We start from the raw sequence: 25,246 nt of genomic DNA, 5'->3' as shown, positions 1-25,246 counted from the left end.
GCTGGATTTGCAGATGTGATAGCTGGGGCGGGGAAAGGGGAGCTTTTGTAATGGAGCAAATTTGATATTAAGATCATTGATAAACTTGGGACTCCACAGTTCCTTTCTTTGGTAGAGATATGCTTTAGCTGGCGACCACAAAACAATTCTTTCTCTCCAGAAGCTAAGCACGCTGCTACCACACTCCAAGACCCTAGTAGCCCAGGGAGGGAGAAACCTGGACTGATAAGCAACTCCAGATCTCTCCAGGTTTGTTGGTAGGTACAGTATCTGTGCAAATGATGCACAATAAGATCTGTTCATTTACTTTGAAAATATACACAGTGGGTGGTTGTTTTTCCTTCTAAGGGAAGGGAGAACCACACATTTCCTCTGCATTGATGCCTGGTAGTCATTTTGGGTGGGCTTTCCTTGCATAACATAAAACAGCAACATGAAAAGGTATGTGTTTATCCAGTCCAGATTTGCAGTTCTGTTAAAATGATAATACAGCTTAGATCTTGGGAGCAAAGTTCATAACATTCTGAACAGAAGTTTGAAGTATTTACTTTTAACAGCAAAGTCTAATTGAACAAGCTCTTTTGTACATATGTTCGACCTAAGAAGACCTAGCTGTGTTCAGCCCTGTTCAGATCTTCTTCATACTGAGTTAAAGTGTGTTTATAAACTGAATACCTAGAAGAGAGAATCTTTCAGTTAAGAATGAATTGTAGATCATATTCCAAAGTCAAGGTAATACATTGGCATAGCAGGATGTTTCTGTTTTATAATGGCTTTCAGTTTCAAATTTCATGGTAATTATTAATTAATTACTGCAGTACCTGTGTGTTTACTGACCTAGTATAAATGAGGGTCCACCGCTCCACTGAGATCTCAACTCACTTGTATCGGTAGTGGCTTTTTATGCCCATGTTGTCTAGATGTAAATTAGCACTGCCTTGTACCTGTGTAGTGAATCAGGCTCAGTGTATTGTCCAAAATGTTCGGGTTTTGTATAGCTTATTCAATCATTTTTCTTTATAGCTAAAATAAAATCTGATTTTGTTTTGCGATGTGTATACATACCACTTGCCCATCTATGTAGAGCCTATAAAAGGTGTTTTAATGCTTCTTTTTGTATAAAATCTCTTGGGCCTGATTATCTTCTGCCTGGAACCCTGTGTAGTACTTCAGATTTGAGCAAAGAAGGTATAAGATGCTACCAACAATGCTAGGGTGGCCATAATTCCTAAAGCAAAAATGGGGCAGCACCGGGGCTTTCCCCACCTTCCACCCCCTCCCCCGCTCCAACCACAGGGCTCATCAGAACTGCCAACCCCCCTGCTGCCTGGGGCTGGGGCTGACATCCCCCTGAGCCCCATACCAGCATGGCTGGGGCTGAGTGCCTGTGCCCGGGGCTGCCTGTGGCTGGGGCTGACACCCCCACCCCCAAGCTCCGCACCACCCAGAGCTGGGGCTGACCCTCCCCAACTCCGTGCCGTCCGCAGCTGGGGCTGAGCCCTGTGCAGCCTGGGGATGAGGCTGACTCCCCAACCCCACTGCCTGGCACCTCACATTGCCGCCCCCCCAACATTCCTCTGTGCGCCCCGGCTTTTTTGGTAAATTTGGACATTTGTTCATTTGCTCTTGCCAACTGATGAGTTGGCAAGAGCAAACGGGACAAATGCCCATTTTTGTCAAAAAAGTCAGGATGGCTGGGACAGAGCTTAAAAAGGGGACTGCCCCAGACAAAACGGGGCATATGGTCACCCTAAACAACTTTGACATTCAGATTACATGGGTGTAAATGAATATGTAAGGTGCAAGGCAGGGAAGAACTGGGCTCATTGTTTCCAGTGCTCATATATAACCAAGTGCCCCTGTATCATTGCATTGAAAATGGGAGGATGCACTGAAAGACTGGCTATTGACCAGCAATGAGCTTCGTGCAACACTGCTTCTATTCTCTTGTGTCAGCAGCCACTATAAACACCATTTTTTAACAGGTCATATTAGAATCTAATCTTAACACTTTAGTTTCTATGAATAAAAAAAGACTGCTGATCTGTCTCTCACACACACTATAAACGTGTGTGTATTTAAAAAAAAAAAAAAGAAAGAAACCCCACACGCTGACAATTACATTTAAACTGTATCCTAAAAATATTCAATTATTGCAGTAAAACAGGTGTTTAAGTGAGAAAATACATTAAGGTACATATGTTTAAATGCAAAATATGACTAACCAATATTTCACTGTTGACAATCTGGGATATTTTTTTCTTGCAATCACATCATACTTACAGGCAATTGGTGCCAAAAACTCATATCCATATCAAACTACTGGAAAGTTCCTCAATTATAACATGTGAGATATGCAAAAGCTATAACAGCTTCCCTAAATAAGTGTACAAAAATGTACCGAGGTTTTGCATAAATGTTGCAAAATCAAAGAACTGGAACACTTACATCACAAGAAATGGAAGCTACATAAGCTATTGTTCTCATTTAACTTTTTAATGTATGAAAATCAAGACCTAGTTAATGCTTTTGATAGAAAATTGTTTTCTTCTCTCTCTAGCTTTTTTTCCAAATGTTAATTTGAATAAAATAGTAAACTGGCTGTTATGCTATTTGTAGGAACTGTAACCTTTTAGACTTACAGAACTGTAACCTTTAAACTGTCTTAGCTTCCTCTAGTCCAATATTAAGCAAATAAGGTCCGCCTGCTTTATTTTGTGCATGTAATCACAACCTTTCATTTTACTTTTGCAATGGAAGGAGTACGTTTTCTAGGGTTTTCCCAGCCCATTGTTTTCAATGTGCCTGTGTCTCTGCATGGTATGACACTCAGTATGCACCAATATATAAACAGATGGTTGCAGATTTTATAACGTCTTTTTCCGGAAAAGATCATTGCCTATGCCCATTATTGGGAAAAGTTGCCTCTGTGAAAGGCCAGGTGGAAAGAAGTAGAATGTACTTCATCCATTTCATAATCACTTGGCCTTGTAAGAAAATGGTTTGGAATATAGTGATCACTCCTTCTCAGGATATGAAAGGTCTGTGGGGAGAAATAGGGTTTGGTGTGTGGAGGTGGTTTTAGTAAGAGGAAAACTGAGACCCCAGCCAGCACCTCTATTTTCAGGTGGTGAGTGAGGGCTCTGGAGGATGGATTAGGGCGGGATTGGCTGACGAGGGGTAAATTTACCTCTTATTGGGGAGGAGAGGATTAAGATCTCCGAGAGACTGGAGCAAAAGGAGAGAGTGAGCCATGGGGTTATACAGGGTATATTGGAGTGGTAATAGTGATGGTGTCTTGGTTGTCATGCAAGGTGGCTTGGATCAAGTGTGGATGGGTCGGTGGGCAGCCTGTCCTGAACCCTCCTGTTAGGGTATCCACTTGTGCCATTTGTGACACTTAAATGGGCATTTTCAGGTAGCCGAGACTGTGGAACATTGCTGCTCTGAGCTGAGGAACATGGTGATTCAAGGAAAGGTTTTGGGGGACTGGGCCCTTTGGCCTCTGGTGGATATGAGATTGGAGGGAAGGAGGACTTGAGAGGAGACATAAGCAAAGAGTGCAGCATTTTTATATGCAGCCCAGAGGCCATATCTAGGAACTTATCTCAGGAGTCTGGGATGTTGGCAAAATGATGACTCTACGCTTTGATTCATGTTGTTACTTTACTAGCCTCTGATCTTGTATTTATCTACCATCTAGTATTTGGTTTAGGATGAGACCCTTGGCTTGCCATGTCTGACATACACCTGGGTGGATGAAACTGCTAGCCCGTTATTGACTCAATGCTCCATCCAAAATCAGATTTGCTACCATATTGATTTTATAGGTGTGTGGGGGAATGTAAAATAAGAGTACAGATCATTTCATGGCACTTTTAGAATAGCTGCATAAGATCATCAAGCTCTTCTCTACAGTGGTATTGGAACCATCTAGATTAATTTTGGAGGACTTATTTCCTACATGTATGACCTCTCCTGTGGACCTGCTCAAGATCTTGAGGCCATCATGACATCCATGAAACTGACAGGTGCCTTATCACCTTTTACATAGCTGGCCACATTTTCGACCTTGTTTTGGATGATACTGGAGGTAACAGGAGGGAAAATTCTTTGAAAGCTAGGGAAATGTTTGTTCACTTGAGTCAGAGCGCCAATGAAGTCCCAGTCAGTGGGATGATTCCAAGTGGTTGATGGAATCTAGAATGTTTTTATCTGGTGACAGAACCATTCTTGTATTGATGAATTTTTAAATTGTGTGTGTAGTGATACCACTTTCATTCACACTGAATTCTATACAGAGTCACCTCTTAGCAGGATGAAAACGGAGTTTCTGTGCTTCGATTGCAGTATGTGGTATTTACTGAGGTGCTGGGAGGGAGGGGAGATATAAGGGCTACAATTCTTGGGTTAATCTGTGTTCCTTTTAACTAGTGAAATTTAGCAGGGAAGTTTTTGGGGGCATAATTGGTGCCTTCCTGAGGAATGTCAAGTTACCAACTTGTTCTGAAGAAGCAGTGGTTAAACCATAGCTCCAACAACTTCTTGACTGAGACAGTCTCTCCAACTGGCCTGAAGCTACTTCCTTTAGTGACACCTATTGAGACGGCCATTTCCAAACGAAGTCCTCAAGGCTCTTTGATCTCCGTGAACTTAAGCATAGATCTGTCTGGTACAGAAACTGCACTAGTGGTGTTGGTGGTTTGCTTCCTGTGGAAAATGGATGGAGAACAGGTGTTCATGTAGATTATTTTATATCTATCAACAGCTTTTGACATGCTACTCCATAGGATGATATTGCTGTACTTGCAGACCCTATGTGAGGGCCGTGGGTCTTGAACCCTTGTCCACAGGGCTCTTCAGAGCCAGTCTCTTCTGACTCACCACCAAGTGACCTGTTAATAGTTGCCAGAACTAGAAGCTTAACTCTGGCAAAGGACTCCAGTCCTGGGATCTGATTGGCAAAACTATGGGAATCCTGATTGATTCCCAGCTTCTATTTAAACAAAGCAGAGGAACAGGAAGTAGTTAATGCAACTGGGTTAGGACTCTACTTTCTGTGCTGCCTTTTCCTGCTGCCTGACTCTGACCTCATGGTAACCTGCCTCTTGACACTTAACTCTGTTTGTTTGCCTTCTGACCTCTGGGTATCCAGACCTGGCCTGTTCCCTGGCTCCCAATTCCCACTCCGACCACTAGGCCAAACACCCATGTCCTGGTCCTGACACCTTAACAATATTATTCTGAGTGCCCTGATCTGTTGTTTTGGAGGGTATCCCAAAGGGGGTAATATTGGGCAATAAATGATCTACTTTGAGATTCCTCTCAAGAAGAGTTCTAACTGCTTCACTGTGTACACAGTTTGGGATACCTTCAGCAGGCGAAACACAGAGCTTTTGTTTTTCCCATCCTTTCTGATCCTGCTAGTATTTGGAGTGGCATATGCAGAGACTGGGCACAGATTTGGGCTAGCCAGTTAAAGCCCATCCCAGACAAAACTTTTATAGGAGGCACCCACAAGAAATGTTGGTGACCTATTTGTGCCATTACTTTGTGGGGTTTGTGGTGTGTGTTCCTGTACTATCTGGGGGTTTGTTGGATTCCCCACTTGTTCCTAGATGACCATTATCAGTGGTTGCCACGTGGTGGGGTTTATATCTGTGCCCTTTCTCTGAGGTGAAATCTGCATCTGAAATTACCCATGCCTTTGTCACCAGGAGGATAGAATACGCAACATTTATGCTCTACCTGGGAATGTGCTTTCAAACAAGTCAAAAATTGCAGCTAGCATGGGATGCACAACCTTGTTTTTTTAGTGGTGTTACCAAGATGACCTAGCACAATGCTGAATAAACTATAATTTAAGCACATTGTCAATAAATATGGTTTCTCCTTCACAAAAGCTAATGTACTCAATGCTTTTTTTGCCTCTGTCTTCACGAACAAGGTCAGCTCGCAGACTACTGCACTGGGCAGCACAGCATGGAGCAGGTCCTCAAGGATTCAATTCTGAAGCATTTAAAGGAAAGGAAAGTGATCAGGAACAGTTAGCATGGATAGCTAGCAAGGGCAAGTCATGCCTGACTAATCTAATTGCCTTCTATGACGAGATAACTGGCTCTGTGGATGAGGGGAAAGCAGTGGACGTGTTATTCCTTGACTTTAGCAAAGCTTTTGATATGGTCTCCCACAGTATTCTTGCCAGCAAGTTAAAGAAGTATGGGCTGGATGAATGGACTATAAGGTGGATAGAAAGCTAGCTAGATCGTTGGGCTCAACAGGTAGTGATTAATGGCTCCATGTCTAGTTGGCAGCCGGTATCAAGTGGAGTGCCCCAAGGGTCGGTCCTGGGGTCAGTTTTGTTCAATATCTTCATTAATGATCTGGAGGATGGCGTGGACTGCACCCTCAGCAAGTTTGCAGATGACACTAAACTGGGAGGAGTGGTAGATATGCTGGAGGGTAGAGAGAGGATACAGAGGGACCTAGACAAATTAAAGGATTGGGCCAAAAGAAATCTTATGAGGTTCAACAAGGACACATGCAGAGTCCTGCACTTAGGACGGAAGAATCCCATGCACCGCTACAGACTAGGGACCAAATGGCTGGGCAGCAGTTCTGCAGAAAAGGACCTAGGGGTTACAGTGGACGAGAAGCTGGATATGAGTCAACAGTGTGCCTTTGTTGCCGAGAAGGCTAACGGCATTTTGGGCTGTATAAGTAGGGGGATTGCCAGCAGATCAAGGGACGTGATCATTCCCCTCTATTTGACATTGGTGAGGCCTCATCTGGAATACTGTGTCCAGTTTTGGGCCCCACACTACAAGAAGGATGTAGAAAAATTGAAAGCAGCTATCAAATCCCCCCTCATTCTTCTCTTCTGCAGACTAAACAATCCCAGTTCCCTCAGCCTCTCCTCATAAGTCATGTGTTCCAGTCCCCTAATCATTTTTGTTGCCTTCCGCTGGACGCTTTCCAACTACCTGAAAGGGGGTTCCAAAGAGGATGGATCTAGACTGTTCTCAGTGGTAGCAGATGACAGAACAAGGAGTAATGGTCTCAAGTTGCAGTGGGGAAGGTTTAGGTTGGATATTAGGAAAAACTTTTTCACTAGGAGGGTGGTGAAGTGCTGGAATGCGTTACCTAGGGAGGTGGTGGAATCTCCTTCCTTTGAGGTTTTTAAGGTCAGGCTTGACGAAGCCCTGTCTGGGATGATTTAGTTGGGGATTGGTCCTGCTTTGAGCAGGGGGTTGGACTAGATGACCTCCTGAGGTCTCTTCCAACCCTGATATTCTATCATTTACTTTTAACTATTACTTCTCACTGTTGCTGGGGTTGGAGACACATCCTGGAAGTATTTTCATTTTTTTCTTGTGTACTGATTTTCATTCTAGCAAGGTGTAAAATAAGGCAAAAACTTGAAAATCGGAGGTATCCCATAATAGTGAGTAAGAATATTTTTAATATGTTGTAGAGGGTTCATGGCTGCAGTGCACCAGTCATTGTTGGTGTATATTCGAGTATCTATCTAACTGGGTAACCGGGGAACATAAATAAGGAGCACACAAAGACTTTGAGGGAGTTGCTGTGGACAAAAGACAAATGTGAATGTTGAAATGTGTAATCCACATTTAAAAGGCAAGTTCAGTTTTACATATGCCTTGATCTGTTACACAATCTACAACAAAATATCCTGAATAGATGAAAGTCATAGTACTCTCTCTCAGAGCTTGTTGAATAATGTTCATAAGTGTGTGTGTGTGTGTATGTGTGGCGGGGGGGACGACGGACACCTTACTGTAAAATTCCCAGGAGTGCTGCTGCACAGCATCCTACAATAGATAGCTAAATATTCTGTGTAATTCACTTTGGACAAATTTAAATGTAAAGACGTGCAAAATGCCAACACTAAACTGTCTAGCACATAAGCATAGTTTCAGCATAGCTCAGACATAGGTGAGAGGTTTATTGCAGGAGTGGGTGGGTGAGATTCTGTGGCCTGCATTGTGCAGGAGGTCAGACTAGATGATCATAATGGTCCCTTCTGACCTTAATATCTATGAATCTACTTAAAATAAGATTGATCCTGCCCTATCTGAGTAGTGAGTAGTTGTGCTGTAAGCTGCACTAATTCAGAGTGTGGTTCTCCATGCCCATGTGAGCCTTGGGTCCAAAAGGGCCCCCACTTAGGGTAACAAGTGAAGACCAGCAATGGACCCAGTGGATGAGGGCCAAGTTCTCCAACAGTAGTGAAGATGGATGAGCCACAACTGTGCATGCATGGAATGCATAGGGCATAAAAACAACTAGATCTTCGTAATGGTCATCCATGCCTTCAGGAACCAACAGCATCTGGCAGAAGAGCTCCTGGTAAGGGGGATGGTGTCTCCCAAAATAAGACCCCTCTACAGCTCTCCCTCCCCTCCCAGTTCCAAGGAGGCAGAGTAAAATGAAGGGGCAACCCACCATAATAGACCATGACAATAGCACCAGGGCTAATGCCCCTGCTATTACCAACTCCAGGAGTGGCGGCATGTTGAGCACTCCCAAACTCCACTTACAGAAGATGCAGCCTTCATGACCTCAACTTTCTGGAAGTCCAAAACAGACCTTAGAGACGTGTTCTGTGTCATTGCATAGAATGTGCTAACACTGAATGGCACTGGGTACATGATAGCTTTTGTCAAAGAACTCACCCAAGATTGTCATCACTGGTATCAGTAGGCCTATCTGCCACAAGGCGATCAAGTTACCATGGAAGGCGTAACCTTCCTCCATTCCAGTGGTCCACTGTGGTACTGACAAATTGGTCAACTTGGATATACATTCAAAAGCGGTGTTGCATGCTCTTCAACCATGTTGCCAGGATGGGAGACACACTCCAGCACAGTGTTCTCAAATTCTCCATTGACATGTAAAGGGGTGCATGTGCCCTGACTCAATGTGGCACTCCCCATGGAGCTGCCCTACAAATTTGTGGCTTTTCAGGACTAAGCCAGATGTGGGAACTTCACTACACAATGCCTAATGTGACTCCATCAACCATGGTCACTCAGGCTGGCACAACAGTCCTCTGTAGACTATGCATTTTTGATTATATATCTTGGAAGAGATGTTAGAGCCTGTTTTTTCATCCCTGCAGTTTGGGGAGCAAGTAGTTTCCAATCCTGTTCAAGCTAGTGTCTTCTCTTCTGCCCCCTCCCCCCAAGCCCAATTGTGGTGTTGTACCAGCCTTCCCTGAGCTGAGTCCCCTGTACTGTATGTAGGTCAGTCCCATTACCCTGTTTTTTGCTAGCCAGTAAATAATAAACTCCCAAAACTACTGCCTAGCTAGAAGAGCAGTACTACTGAACTATTTTATGTCACATAACTCTCTGTCTAACCCAACTGAATTACTTGGCAATCTCAAAGGTGTAACAAGTTATTTTAACTGACTTAAATTCAGAAGTCCTTTCTGGCAAAGGGACTTCAGAATTAGAATGATAGCACAGTTTGTGTAGGTATTCTTTATGAACATGTGACATGGAACAAAAACTTTGCCAGTTCAGAATAAACAAAAATCAAACTGTTTCTAAGGAACAGAGTCAGGATACACAGTAATATCCACTTTAAAATAAACACTGAGAAGAGGAAGAAAAAAAGTTGTTCCATAACCGTTTACTATGCTATTTCTAACAAAGGCCAGAGAAACTGATCTAGTGAGTTGATTTGTAGCTTTTGTGTGCATGCATTTAATTCAGTGTTTTGATTAACACATTGTATTTCAACAGTGCCACACTGTGTCTCTGTTTTGGATGATTTTTGGATGACTGTCAATGAATAACAGCGTAGTGAAATACTGTCAGCAGGCAGATTCAAAAACAGGATCTCACAAATTGATGTACAGGTATTTGCTATGTACTGAATGATAAGACTGTGACTCCAGTTAAAGAAATATCATGTCTAGTCAAGGTAAATCAAGTTGGGTTTAAAAACAAGGGATTTAAAAAAACAAACCCAAAATAGGGTCAATAGAAATATTTCTGAAACTTTCTAAGTTCTGATGGAAACAGTTTTGACTGGCATCATTCTGTGTCACACACACTAAACAGAAAGTGAAACTGACTAGATCATTTTCACATCCAAGCCAAGTATAATGTAAAGAGTATACTTTTTCATAATTTATAAAGGTAACATCTAATTTATTTAACAATCTAGGGTTAATTTCCTCACCATTATCCCTTCCTATCAGTATCCCTTTTGAGGGACAAGGTGGGTGAGAGAAATATTTTATTGGACCAACTGTTTTTGGTGAGAGACACATTAGAGCTACACAAAGCTCAGTCAGGTCTGGGTCCCTGGTGTCCCTTCAGTCATTCATATTAATATTTACTGTTGGAGAAGGTATTTGCTCTTAAGCTTTGACAATACAACTGTACCCACTTAACTTAATTGGCTTAGAAACTATATTTAGACACATGTAAACTCTCATTTCAGTTTGTGGCTTAAGTTAATAATCAGTGTACTTAAATTGGTAACATTTCCCTACAACTTTCTCATAGAGATAAGCCCTCATTCACTTACACTGACTACATGCGTGGTTTAGTCCCTTCCTAATTCTTATTCCCATTATAGAAATTGTAATTTTTTTCTGGTTTTAGCCTGCTCTCTATTAACTTCATGCTCCCCTGCATGTCTAGATCTAGCAAACAGAATAAATCAGAATAATAGCATTACTAAAGCAAAGGTCTGCATTGAATCTGATTTCAAAGCAGACCTACCTTTTGGCCCAGATTCTGCAATCTGATATTCTTATTTATGAATGACACCTTGAGTTCAGTGGGATAATGTATGAAGTAAAGTGCAACTAATTTTGAGTAGGCTATTGGAACCTAACCCTTAATTTGGGAAGTATAAAAATAGTGTCTGAGCACACTGTGGTCAGACACACAGCTGCTTGTTTGGCAAGGAAGATGTAAAGAACCAGGACAGGAAACAGCTTGCCCTAAACTGGTGCCAGATTTGCACAAAACTGTCTGATCTTCCTGCATTAGTTCTTTATTTCTACTGTTACAGAAGACTTTCATTTAAAGTAATTGATAGGATGGATGATTACCCTGCCTGCTATCCAGGATGGTAAGTCGCAGACTTGTGTTGCTAAATGTGGGTGTGTATACAAAAGCCTGCAAGCAGTTAAACTGAACAATAAAAGTAGTTTTCCATCCCTATTTTTTACCTAGTTGTCTTGGCATTCTAAATCATTAATTTTTTGCCTAACGTCTGCCTTGTGAGGATTATCACGTAGCAAAATGAGAGGGTCAGTTTAGTCTATAGGCTCTTTCCCCATATTTTTTATGCCTGAATGCAACAGTGGCCTGCACTCGTGTTCCCATTCAGCCAAGGCTGTCCTAACGAGTACAGTTGCCTAGCAGAGCTCTTCTCCCCTTGCTCCACAAAGTTGCAGGACCGCCTTGCTCGCGCTGCTCCTAAGCCACCTGCTCTGGAGCTAGAACAACTCGCAGCGTAGCGGTCGGAGAGCGGGGCTAGTACTGGCCTGGCTGGCACAGGCAGGGAGCCGCGTGCGCTGCAAGGTAAAAGCGGGGAGACGCCCGCGGGGGGAGCCGTTCGCTACAGCTGGCAGTATAAGGGAAAGCATCGCCCTACGGGGAACGAGTCACGGGGATGGCGTAGGCCCGGGGCCAATGCCTCGAGGTGGGGGAAATGTTGCTGCTCTCCCGGGCTGGCGGAGGGGGGGAGCACCGGCCGCCTAGAGCGGCCACCCGGCTCGGCGGTGCCTGCTGGGGAAGCAGCAGGGAAGGGCTCCGCGGGGCGGCGCAGGCTGTGGGTGGGGTAGGTCTGCCCAGCGCACCGGGGAGCGGGCAGCCCCCAGCCGAGGCCTGCGACCCCCCTTCCCAACAGCTCTGCCGGCGCCCCGCCCCGTCCCGTCCCGCCCCCCACCTGGCGGGGCCACCTGGCGCCGCCGGCCCGGATTGGCGGGGCCACGGCATGTGGGCCGGGAAAGCGGCGGGCTGCGGGGCCCCGCGGGGGAGCCAGGTGCGTGGGGAAGCGCTGGCGTGGCCTCGGGGCTGTTGCGCCCGGCTGGCTGTTGGAGCGGGGCTGGGGCTACGCCCGGTCGCCCACCCTGCCGCCGCCCAGGGACGGAGAGGGGTTAACTCCAGCCCCGCCCAGCGCAGTCAGTGGCCCGACAGGCTGGCAGGCAGCGGCTTGCTCCGGTCCCAGCAGATGCTGCAGAGGGTGGGGTTCAGCCCGGGGATCTCTGCCGCCCTCGGGGCGGGGGGCTTGATCCATGGTGGGGCGGGGGTTGTGCCCAGTTGTTGTTTTTTTTTTTTTTTTCCTTCCCGTTAAAACACCACTAATGCCCCTGCGTCCCCGCCCGAGGAGCGCCTTCCCCTCCGCTCCCTCCGGCAGGCGGGCGATGCATGGCTCGCAGTCCGAGTCCGTGTGTCTCGCAGTGTGCTGGGTTCCAGGGCAGGAGACGCGCCTGACCCAGCCGTAGGGCCGGGGCGCTCCTCACGCGCTGCCTTCGCGCTCTCGTCTGCGGGTGCAGTGGTGCGCGTTCAGCGCCAGTCCGCTGGCTGGTTTGCCTGTGGTCACAGGCAGATCTGCTGTTGTGGAGACCCTTCGCTGTGGTTTCTGATCTGCTGTCCCGAGTGGGCGGTAGCTTGTCTCTTTAGGGTTTGGTCCAAGGTCTTGAAAGGTCTGACTCTGGATAGGGGTATTTGCACCCTGAGGTTAGTATTGTTGAGCCCTGGGCTGAATTCTATGTAGGAGTGTGTGGTGCTTTTCATTGAGCTCTCCTTCTGGTCTTCCAGTGTCCTGTGATATAGGGAGTGCGAGCTGCTGTGGCTGAGAGAGCACGAACAGCTGAGAGCAGGGCTGCTACTCTGAAATCTGTTTTGTGTGATGATCAGAAAGGGGACAGTTCCTCTCATTGCCCTGCAGTCATTGTTGGAAGAGTTCCAGGGTGTGTACACAACTTGCTTACAGAGCTCTCCAGATGGGCATGCCTAGGGAGAGGAAGCTGAGACCTTCGTCTTGCAAGCTGTCAAGTGTCTGTGTCTTTGCTATAGTTTTGGGTGCGTGGTGTAAGAGAGAAGGGTTTTGGAGCCATGTACTCTGTTTAGGTGCTCCTTTGGGGCTCCCAGGGTTAAGGGGGATGGAGGTAGAAGAGGAGCTCCATTCCTAAAGTGAAATTATTCAGAAAATACTTCAGTTTATCTAGGTTTCAGAGTAACAGCTATGTCAGTCTGTATTCGCAAAAAGAAAAGGAGTACTTGTGGCACCTTAGAGACTAACCAATTTATTTGAGCATAAGCTTTCGTGAGCTACAGCTCACTTCATCGGATGCATACTGTGGAAAATACAGAAGATGTTTTTATACACAGACCATGAAAAAATGGGTGTTTATCACTACAAAAGGTTTTTTCTCCCCCCACCCCACTCTCCTGCTGGTAACAGCTTATCTAAAGTGATCACTCTCCTTACAATATGTATGATAATCAAGGTGGGCCATTTCCAGCACAAATCCAGGTTTTCTCCCCCCCTCCCCGCCCACAAAACCCACTCTCCTGTTGGTAATAGCTTATCTAAAGCTTTGTGGGGGGGGGGGGGGGAGAAAACCTGGATTTGTGCTGGAAATGGCCCACCTTGATTATCATACACATTAGATAAGCTGTTACCAGCAGGAGAGTGGGGTGGGGGGAGAGAAAACCTTTTGTAGTGGTAAACACCCATTTTTTCATGGTCGGTGTGTATAAAAACATCTTCTGTATTTTCCACAGTATGCATCCGATGAAGTAAGCTGTAGCTCACGAAAGCTTATGCTCAAATAAATTGGTTAGTCTCTAAGGTGCCACAAGTACTCCTTTTCTTTCAGTTTATCTAGACTTTTTTCCTATTAAGGTGAGCAGATCAATGTCATTTCTTCACCTTGTAACAAGATGCAATGAATTTCTCAAACCCTGCTACAAGGTCTTGAGGGTGGGAATGGGACTGCCATTCAGTAGGTACGCTTCTCTTCTGTCCGAGTCCCTGGCATGGGGAAAAGGTGCAGCCACCTCCTGTGTAATGATATAAAACTCCGTCTTCAGGAGATTTTTGTGTCTTGTACAAAATTTGCTTATGGCTGTAAACTGCTCGTTTTGTGGAAAAGTTACAACTATATGGGAAAAACCAACAGTTGTACTGGAGTTGATGTGTTTGAACTCCATTAAAGCTCCTTCTTTATTAAAAAAAAAAAAAAAAAAAAAAAAAGGAATACTTGGCACCCCCTCCTCCATCCTTTTATTGGATGATATGAATTTGGGTCTCCTGGGGGAATGTAATTCAAGTCCATTAATACAAAATTGTAAAGTATTAATATTTGAAGATTTGCTGCAGTGAACACTAGAGGTTTTTTTTAAACTTATTTTCATACAAATGTTAGGGGAAGCTGGTAAATTCTCCCTCTACACCTCCAAAAGATACCCTTCTGTTTTCTGGTTCTGAACATGCCATAACTCATCAACATGGAATGTGGTTTGTCACCCACGTCTCTATTTTTGAGGTTTTTATTATCGCTTGCTAAACTTATTACAACACACTATTTACCTCTGTCTGCAGTTTTAAGACCTTTGTGCTTCTCCCAACAACCACCCAACTCCTAGGAATTTCACAGATAAATCACTAGCTCCATTTTTCATGTAGTCAGGTGCTTCATAGCTTTCAGTGAAGATAAACTTAACATGATTATACACTGAGATACCTAAGTTTGGGTTTAGAGGGGCTGTTGTGTTATGTTTCATGTTTAAACTGAAAATGCCATTTATCTGATAGACTAGAAGAACTTCAATGAAACTGTTCTGGTCTCATGAGTACATAAATATAGGTTGGTTGGTGTTTTTGTTTTTTATATAGTGCTCACCAGAACATTTAATCTGATCTTTCAGGTGACTGCTATTTACTACTCTAAATGAGAGAATTTTAATAAAATACATCTTAAAAACTTGTAACAGGAGTTAATAAAAACAAGAAAATTCAAATGTAGAGGAGATCACATAATTCCCTGTAACTATTTTCTTAAAGATCCTTTTGGAACGAAAGAAGGAATGCCATTAACTCGTTTTAACTGGAACTTTTCTTGTAGGCTTATTACAATCTTAATATTTTCAGTATTTTTATATTAACTTTTTGTGTCTGCAGTGTTTGTATTTATTTTCAAAACTGGCTTTTGTATTACTTTAAAAAAAAGAATGTAATATGGAAGACTTGTGTTAGATCAGGGTTTTTTTTTTTCAAGTTTAATTTGTATGCAGCAGTAAAGGTTTGCTATTTTTACTTCTTTGATACTGTCTTTAAAGCTGTATAAATTACCTCAGCTATATCCTGCTTGATGGGAGCCTAAATGTGTGGCATCTAATTGATGCATAGCTTGCATAAGTACCATTCACTATAAATCACAACCTTGCCACATTAGAAATTGTGACACCAACTTGTATTATAGGCATAAAATAGATGCTTTCTATAGTCTTAAATGTTTTTTTTTTTTTTTTTTTTTTTGTTTTTTTAGCCATCTATTGTGACCTTATTCTCTGTGAGGAAAGACTATTGATTCACCATTGCCCTATAGACATTTGGATCAGTGCAGAGTGGGTGTAAAAAAACTATCATTCTGAGTTTGGTAATTCTTTGCACTGGTGTGACTACCCAGATGGTTGGGTATGGGTGAATTGGGCCCACAGTACTGTGTTGCTGTAAGTTTCTTATTTCTCTTCTTGGTTTGCCTTAGAATCTGTTCTACTTAACCATGTTACATTCTTGGAATTTTGTTGTAGCTGTATCGGTCTCAGGATATTAGAGTTACAAGGTGGGTGAGGTAATATCTTTTGGACCAACTACTATTGGATAGAGAGACAAGCTTTCTCAAATATATTCCCTCACCCCTTGTCATTGTTGGAATTTGGCAGTATTAACTGTTCCATTGACTTCTGCAGAATTAGGGATACCTAAATTTGAAGAGTAGGCTTAGATTTGATGCTGCATATCCCATCAGCTTTTTGTTCTGGAGACATTCCATTTTCTAGATCTCTTACCCTGTTGGTTACGAAATTTTGGTGTATACTTTTATAGAGCTCTTTACAAATATTGCAACACCGTCCTTAAATAGGTCAGTGTTCTCAATGTCTAGGAGGTATACCTGGTCCTGCCTCAGCACTGGGACTAGACTAGATGACCTGACTTCTCTTCCAGCCCTACATTTCTATGATTTTACAGATGGGAACTGGAGACAGAGTAGTAAAGTGACTTGTCCAAATACACACACAAAGCCAGTAACCCAGCCAGAATTGGAGCTTACGATGATCTGACTCCCAATCCCATATTCATTATTCTAGACCAGTGGTCTCCAAACTGGGGTGTGCGAGATGCACCCAGGGGTTGCGCGGCAGCAGGAGCACCACTGGATGGCACTCCACCTTTTTTTTTCTTTGGCGGAAGCTCTGCATGTCCACAGCTGGTGTTCCCCTGCGGCGGGTCTTCCAACCCTGTTCTGTCGGTGGCTTGCCTGCGGCGGGTCTTCTGGTCTTCACCCTCGGGGTGCGCGAGCCAAAAAGTTTGGAGACTACTGTTCTAGACTATCCTGCCTCTCCCAATGATGTGACTGGATGTATGTTCATGGAGTCAAAAAGGGGATAACAACCCTGTGGTCTATGTTTACAGAAGCCTGACTGCCTGCTGAAGCAGAATTGGACACCCTACAAGTGGTTGGAGTAAAGGAAGTTGGATAGGCTTTATCATAAGATCTGTCAGAGGCAGCTCAAGGCACTATAGCCAAAACTTTCAGTCCATATTTATGAGCTTGTCCTTAGGCACCCAAATTTTGAAAATTTTTGCCTAAATTAATTGGAGCTGCTGCACAGGAAAGTTGAGGAAGCAATCCAGAAAACGTAAGTGCTGGCATATGATCAGTGCGAACTGACTTTACTGCGCATAGTTCATCACTGAGACTAATCATTTAATGCATTTTAGTTGCTGTATCCCTTAGTCCAGATTCTCTGGATATGGCTAGAGATTAATCATTAAGGACTAGATGTGGGTAAATAAGAAGTCTTCACTAACAATGCTAGAGAGCTGTTCTTAGGGCAGATCTAGGAGCTTGCTGAATGCATGCTCAGTTGTTAATAATGATCCACACTACATTCATTTTTACAGTGGTGGAGCCTGTAGTTCTCAGAATTCTGTCCTGCAATAAACAAGAATCCTGACAGAGCCAACCTGAGATACAAATGTTGAAATTTCACATATAACAGTGGTTGTGCCAGGACAGATAAAATAAGTGTTGCTGTCGTAGGGGAGGTATACTCTTCAGTGGGATTATAAATAGAAAATGTCTCCCTTATTCTTTCTCCCCAGTGAGACTGAGATAGGGGATGGAAAGTAAGAAATTATCCCCTATTTCTGTTCCTCTCCATTCTTCTTTAACCTTTCTCACTCATCTCTGTCTTCTTCCTTTCCCATAGGGAAAATAACAAAAGAGTTACATTTCACTAGACCAGATTATTGCAGAGTGATGATTTCCCCTGTGGTGGTGGGGTAGGGGGTTGTTTTGTTTTTACAGCAGCACTCTTACAGGTTAAGGTGTGTGTGCGTGGGACACAATCCACACTCTTCTTTTTTTCAGTTTGACAGCAGTTTGTCTTCATTCAGTTTTATCATTTTTGCAGAAGGCCAGTGTTGCATTTCCTGTCTTATGAACTAGCATTGCTTTCATTATCTCTTACCTGAAGGAGCTCCAAGTGCAAGCTACTCCCTAGGGCGTTTACCACTAATGGCAGCAGAATGAAAATGGCAACCAGCAGGAATGCGTGAAGAGCTGAGGAGGGGTGGGCCCAGGCATGTAGAGAAGTGCTCTGCACTCTCCTTTGCTAGGCAGATTTTTGTAAACATCAGCAGGAGAGTTGAAAACCCTCTTTAAAACTTACAAAAAGGTCCGTAAAACTAAAATGTACATGGTATTAAAGGGTGGTCTATTTCAAAATAATTCAGGTTTCAAGTTAGTCATTCAACAAATCAAAGCAGACTTGGGTCCCTTTTGAAATTCAGGTAGCTTTGTTAGGGTTTAGGCTAGCGATGGACAAATTTAATACACTTTTTAAGCCTCATGACCTCTGACAGTTCCTGGCTCTCTTCTTCCTGTGATTATCCTATCCTGATGTACTGAAACTGATACTACGGCCAAATTTAAAGAGAGAACACAAAACCTATTTTTAACTCTTAACCATGACAAATGATTGAAATATCTCCTATTTATCCAGCATTATTTCTTGCAGGTCTCTCCTGCACCAGAATCCGTCTCAGCTGGAGCTTGCCAGATCTTGATTTCACTTGTGACCCAGCCCTGGATTTGGACCCAGCTCTCCATAGGTGCAAGGTTCGTGTAGCCACCAAATGTCTTTCGCCTTGTGGTCATTTGTTTATATTACCCTCTTAAAAGGTACATGCCAAATTCTTTTCTTGCTGACTCTTTTCCAGATACGTTTGGAAAAGTCCTCTTATTTTCACCTGTCCTCCACCTCCCTGTCTGCTTCCTCCTATTGCTCAAAGTGCTGAAAGGAAGATGGTACCCTTCCTTTACTGTGTGGGAACACCAGCAGCATTGTCAGTGGAGGCATGCTGTTTGCTTATTAATTGTAGCTGTACAGCCAGCATGGGCAGTACACATAAGCTGTCTAATCCAGTTTTAGCTTTTGAGGGACAGGGACTTCTTTTTCTTGCTGTGTGTCTGTAAAGCATCCTGCACAATGGGACTGTTATCCTGATTGGGTCCTCTGGGTGCTGTTGTAATATAATAGTTAGACTAAAATGTTTCTCTTTTATTAGATACAAAACTTGAGAGGCCTTTCATAGTACAGTTTGGGCCAAGTTTCCAATCACCATGGAAAAGTATTAGAATATGAGGGGGCTGGCTTTCACCTACCTTTCATTTACAGGGCTTTTTGGGGGTGCTTAGAATATCATCCAGCTACTCTTCAGAGGGGTCTTGTCCATGGTGAAGGATTAAAGTCAGCAGGAGGGTCATTGGGAAGGGAGCAAGGGTGAGGCTTTTTTAATTCCTCCCTCCAAAAGTGCAAGCAGCTAGCCACAGTTGACAAGTGGTTAGGAGCTTGCTTATGGAACCATATTTGGACATTAAAACTCCACTAGTTACTATCCTCTCACAAAGCTTCCAGTTTTAAGGAAGTTTATCAAGAAGGTCGAGATGAGCCAACTTCAGTGGTAGATTGAAAAGACTTCTTGGATTCCTGTCGGTCAGGATTCAGATCCTAATATGGAACTGAAATTGTGAGGATGTACTGTTAGTGATCCATCTTGCTCAGTTTTTATAGTAGGTCACTTGAGGAGATTTTTGAATGTATTGTACTGCAATGGTGTATATGTATGGGGATAGTCAGCTGTGTGCCTGCTTTTTGTAACATCCACGTTCTGTTCTCCTTGCATTCACGGTTCCTGAGAGAGACAGGGATCTGGATAAAATTGAAATGGCTATATAGTTCAACCCAGAAAAGAATGAAAGGCATGCTTTTTGGTAAAAGACAATGGCAGTGGACAAATGGGTGTCTCACTACCTAACCAGCGTGTATTCTTGAGTTTTGTCAGAATGATTCATGGATCCGTTGCAGCTCTTGTGTCAGATATAGATATTTGCTTTTGATGATCTTTCATCTGAAACTGCCAAGGAGACTGTGCCCCATTATTCTCTAATGCAAACCTCACAACAGAGAGCTGTGCAAATAACTGACTATTTTCATTTGACTGGCAGTTCCTAAAAATATATTTTTTAAAAAAGTTCAGGTTGTACCATCAAACTTTTTGGGGATTTTCAGCAGGGAAAAGCAGGGTCATTTTTGTTCAGGTCAAACTAAACTTTATTTCACTTTTGGGCATTTAACCTTGTTTTACTTTAGCAAAGAAAATGAAAGGCTAGATTCACAAAAAACGTGGTGGTGGTGCTGCTACCACTTACAACCTTTTATCCTAGTGGCTGGAGCACTGACCTGGGATATTGAAGACCTGGGTCTGAATCCTTGCTTCCCAGGTGACTGCCCTGACCTTCAGGCTATAGGGTATTTATCCATGAATTGTTCTCAGTCTCTCCTTTTGAAGCGGTTCCTCTGTGTAAATAATTAAATTGTCACTGGAGCAGGGACTGGAACCTAGATGTTCCCCCTCCCAAAGGGGAGCCCTAAACAGAGGGCTGTAAGTCATATTCTCTCTCTGGTCCAATGACTATTTCATTATTTTATACAAAGTGAAACCTCTTCAACAGAAGAAACTCTGAGATTTCCCCCACATTGGAATACCCTGTAGCCTGGTGGTTAGGGCAGTCACCTAGGAAGTGAGAACCTGGGTTCAAGTCCCTGCTCGAGAAGGGATTTAAACCTGGGTCTCCCAGTCCATTAACCACTGGGCTAAAGTTTTATAAGGGGGAATCTCAACCTCCTCTAAACTTTTTTTTTTCTTTTTTTCATTTAAACCAAAACAGTTTGTTAAATCAACACTAGTGCACAAAATGTTCGGGCAACTCAAATCTGTATTTTTCGGTGAAAAAAGTTCTTTGGAAAAGCTTTGCCCATCTCTGTGCAAATGTCTTCTGCACCTTTCCCCCTTCTGGCCTTTGGGAGCTTCCGTTGATGCTGAATGTCTTTAGACTGCTGTGAGTTGCCAGGTGTGGAGACACATCTGCAGTGGATTCCTATGTACACTTAGGTGCAATTTAAGATGTATGGTCTGGTTGTCAGACTTTTGTCTTTCCCTCTACTTGTCATGGGAGTTGAGGACAGCAGGAAGTCACTTGTTTCTAATAACTCTACCACTGCTAATAGAGTGCTCCCTTTCTCAGCTGACAGCGCCTATTTAAAATTCACTCCTTTCTGGTGGTCTGCCAGAGCCTACAAAGGCCTTAAAGGCACACTTCAGTGCTTGCTTTGTCTGGTGTGATTGTGTTTGTCTTTTTTAATGAGTGATACAATAAGGAACACAGGTTAGATGCATCACCTAGCTGCCATAGTGCTAGGCACTGTTGAAATTAGCAAATAAACCTGCTAATCTGCAGTGTTGTAGGGATGGGAAATCAAGAAAAATTGAAAAACCTTTTTGAAATGAAGTTCTTCTGTATGTTACAGTTGAAGAGTTACTATGATAGTTGAGTGCTGCTGGTGAATAGAAACTGCATCTTTCACCTTCTGGAGTTTCATAGGCAAGCTTCAATTGCTCTTTCCAATTTTACCACCTAATTTTAACGTTGCATTGCAACAACGCTGTTGTAAGTATAGTCTTCTCAGAGAAACAAATGCAAACTGCATCATGCAACGCTCCAAGAAACTTGCAGTACAAATATTTTTATTGGTTTTTTTTACGTCTTCAGTAGCTGCTCATTCTTTTTCACCAGATCAAGATGAGTAAATTCATCCTGTATCAAACTTGGTGATTCTACTCTTGGACTTTCTACATTTGAGAATGAGCTGTATATCAAATCTGTGCAGTCCTGCTCTCTGAACTATAATCCATGCCTTTTCTTCAGTACTATTGCAACTCTTCGTGTCCTGTCATTCTGCTATGGCTCTGAAATCTAAAGTATGTGAGAGCGATGGCCTGTATTTACCCTACGTGCCCTAAGTGGAATTGACATGAGGGTGAATGCAAAAATTCCAGGAACATTGTAGGATTAGACACAGTGTCCATTTGTGAGAGGTTGACGGTGCTCAGAGGATGGTGTTAGTGAGGGAAAGAGAGACACAAAAAGCTTGCCGCTCTAATGTGCGACATGTGATGGCCAGGAAAATAAGTAAGTAAACAATATGAGAAAAATGCAGTATACGTGTAACTGCTAGCCCCATAAATGGGCATAAATATTTTGTAAATCATATACCTAGTAAAACACATGACTGAAAATATTATACCACTTGGATTGACTTTGGGGGGGCTTCTGTACCAAATAATACATATTTGGTGGAATGGGGAAGGACTGCTGTATAATATTTAACTGCAACATTTTTAGTTTATTTTTTTAAACTAGGTTTGGGGAGTAAGAGACCAGTCTTCTTACAGGTTACGCACCCAAATATCATTTTATAAAAGAGTAATTATGGTTAACTGTATAACACAGCTTTTTAACAGTGGCTCATCAAAGGTACAAGTTCCTGGCTGATTTGATGTGTACAAGATAATGTAATTCAAATATGTAACTTATTAATGTATCTGAATTAAACTTGGAAACTACTAGTCTGATGTGAGTAACTAGTAAGTATGGGAAAGTCAAACATTAAGGCAAATGGGAGTCAAATTTTTAAAACAAAATTTGACTATCACTGAACAGCTATAATGACCTTGCTTTCATTGTGATTATAGCTGTTTCTGCATTTTTAATAATTTCACCATATTAATATTTATCTTTCATTTAATTGTAAATTATAATTAATGATCAAGTTCCTCAAATCTGAGGACAAACTAGAGGAAATTTGGAAGAGATCAAGGTGATTGGATTTTGAGTATAAGAAGTAAACCAGAACCATCTAAGATTTATTAGTTGGATATTAAAAAACAAATCTCTTCAATTGGATACCAGGGGCTTTGTCACTTCTGCCAACACAAACATGGGTATCTCTGTAACAGCAGTATTACATCAAATTAGTTGGTGGCTTTGTTTTTATTTTATTTTTTTAAAATTCTTGCCCTGAAATATGCAGTTCATATTCAGCTTACCTATTTTGAGAAAATGGCAGTTTAAATATTGAGCTTTTTCACTCCTCAAAGCTTTCCCCTTGTAGAGTTAGACATGACACAAGCTAGACATCTCATATTTTAGTGTTACCTATTTTTTTGTTTGTGCCTTAGGGTTGAACTGTATTTGGTTTATAAACAAAACAAAAAAACTTAAAACTGAAATATCCATACATTCCCGAACAGGAGGTTTTTTTGTTAAATTTGAGCATCTCTTTATGGTCATCTTGTGTGCTAGTTAAAAGTTCATATTTGTATTGTGGCAACATTTAGAGGCCTCAGTTGGGGATTAGGTTCCTTTGTGGTAGACACACACAACAACAAAAAAATTATCCCCGCCCCAAAGATGGTGAGTGAAAGAGGACACCATTAACTTGAAATCTAAACTTCAGAAAACTAGTTAAATTCTAACCTGGCCCTGGCCTATTTTGGTATGTATACTTTTTCATTTTCTTGTCTTTTAAAATGCCCCCTTTCACACAATGCTGTGTGAAAGCCCTAAATGAAGAGAGGTTGACTAACCATCTGTACAGGGGAAATGATGAAACTCTAGACAATGTGCTGTCAAAAGCACAAAGTAAGCAAAACTGGGGGAAATCTCCCTAATCTGTGAGTTAGTGTCATCATATGCTTCACTTGTAACAACAGCAGGTAAATGTTCAGACAGAAGTGACTTTTTAAAATTAACTGTGTCCCTTTAAACTTCACTTGAAAGATTTTCCTCGTATCATCTTTCCTTTTCCACCTGTGATGTGATACTTAAATATACTCTGTGTGTTCTGACAGGTATGCAGTACCCTGAGGTACAGACTTGTACACCTGAAGATATTTAGAAATAATCTTGAATAAATTATTTCTACCTCAATACAACTCTTATGGCTGAGTAAAACTAACTTGACTCTGATGATAAATATCTGCCTGTCGCCCTGTTGTCCCAAATTATGCATTACATGCTGCGGCCCTGATCCTGCAAGCTAGTTTTGCTGTGGGGCCTTGAACCCATGCAGAGCCCCCTTTGAAGTCAGTGGGACTCTGTAAGGGGGCAAAAGCCCACCAGCATAGAACATCTGGTAGGATCAGGGTTTGAGTGTGTGTTGCAGAGATGAGCAGTGTCTGTTGTCCCCACTGTCCAAAGGCCCCGATCACGATCAGGCATTTTTGCAGTATGTACTGTATACCTGCATAGGAAGCTATGATCCCTGCCCAGAGAAGGAGCTCACAAACTAGTTCTAACCATGCAAATGAACAATGTTTCTGTATTAATTTTACCTTTTAATTACATTTTAAGGTTGCATGATGGAATTTAAATTTTTCCAAGAAAAGCTGCACATTTTGGATCAGTATCGCTGAGATTGTCTTCTATTTGCTCTACATTGAGTGGAGTCACTTGACACAAGCTTGCCCAAAGAGTACATAAAAATGGATCTCAAAGAAAGCTGCCCAAGTGTTAGCATTCCCAGCTCTGATGAACATAGAGAGAAGAAAAAGAGGTTTACTGTAAGTATGTTAGCATTTCTCTAGACAGACTACGTATGTGCTTTGTTTTGTACATTAGCACACATCTTAAATATCTGACTATTTTTGTGCTCTCCACACACTGATGACAGAAATTGTTGTTTGCTCAAATGCAAATGATATGTACTGGACATAATGAACAAAATGCTTTACACAATTAATCTTCACGCAGAATAGGATTTTTATTCTAGAGTTGGTCACTTTTTATAGATATAGTTCTGGTTTACAAATTCTTGATATCCCTTTAAGCAAAACTGCAGCATTTTTTTTTTCATATTTGGCATTTAGTGTATAAATGTGGGGGCAAGGGGATTTTTTTGCCCTAGCATATCAGATCCAAATGTTGCCATATCTTTTCTGTAAAAAACATAAAATCCCAAAGGGTGAAGTGTATTTTAAAAAAATGAAAAGAAAAAGTGAGCTCCTGAGTTTAGACACTCCACATTTATTTTACATCTTTACAGTTGTTTTCTTAATGTTTTTATGTGCTTTTAACGGAAACTCATCACTTGTAATTCATTCTCTCTCTCTCTCTCTCTCTCTCTCTCTCTCTATCTTATGCTCTTGAAAGTTCCCCCCCCCCCCCATTTTTTCCTTTTGGCCTCCTGATAGACACATTTTGTAATCATGCAGGCTTTTTTTTTTTTTTTTTTTAATTTGGTAGCAGGCAGTACTTGTTTGTTTTTTGTTTAGTGGTGCAAAGAATCTTACTTAATACGGAAGTAAAGTGGTTTTGGGTGATTTTGTCTTTGCTTCTATGTCTGTTAGGGTATAAAGAATGCATCGTAATGCTTTCTTTCAAAAATGTGATCCGATTCATTGCCCTGTTGTGCAATTTCCTCCTGAAACTGAGAGATGCTGACTAGCTTGTTCTATTTTTCTAGAGAATTAGTAAATCCAAGGGTGTTTCATTGGTGAAAACTAGTGCAAGGTTTATGTCTGTTTTCAGGCTACAGTACAGTTGTTCTCTTTGACT

At 42.4% G+C, this 25,246-nt stretch overlaps 1 protein-coding gene across 8 annotated transcripts in view; it reads left to right on the top strand.

Moving 5' to 3' along the window:
• SGK3 (serum/glucocorticoid regulated kinase family member 3) overlaps positions 1-25,246 on the top strand; it is an 84,395-nt gene that overhangs the window by 21,794 nt on the left and 37,355 nt on the right. For 2 of the 8 annotated variants that reach the window (XM_074944295.1, XM_074944296.1), the window contains exons 2-3: positions 18,306-18,406; positions 24,044-24,252. In XM_074944295.1, coding sequence (XP_074800396.1) covers positions 24,175-24,252 — 78 coding nt within the window. In that variant the 5' untranslated portion in view covers positions 18,306-18,406; positions 24,044-24,174. Of the gene's footprint in view, positions 1-419; positions 442-11,440; positions 11,571-11,950; positions 12,034-12,092; positions 12,235-18,305; positions 18,407-24,043; positions 24,253-25,246 lie in introns of those variants that run through there. The other 6 variants (XM_074944298.1, XM_074944300.1, XM_074944297.1 and 3 more) reach the window with 6 other exon arrangements.

This window comes from Natator depressus, chromosome 2, assembly GCF_965152275.1.
Source record: "Natator depressus isolate rNatDep1 chromosome 2, rNatDep2.hap1, whole genome shotgun sequence".
Taxonomy (NCBI): Eukaryota; Metazoa; Chordata; order Testudines; family Cheloniidae; genus Natator; species Natator depressus.
The sequence above is the reverse complement of the archived record's forward strand: the minus strand, read 5'-3'. Positions and strand labels throughout refer to the sequence as shown.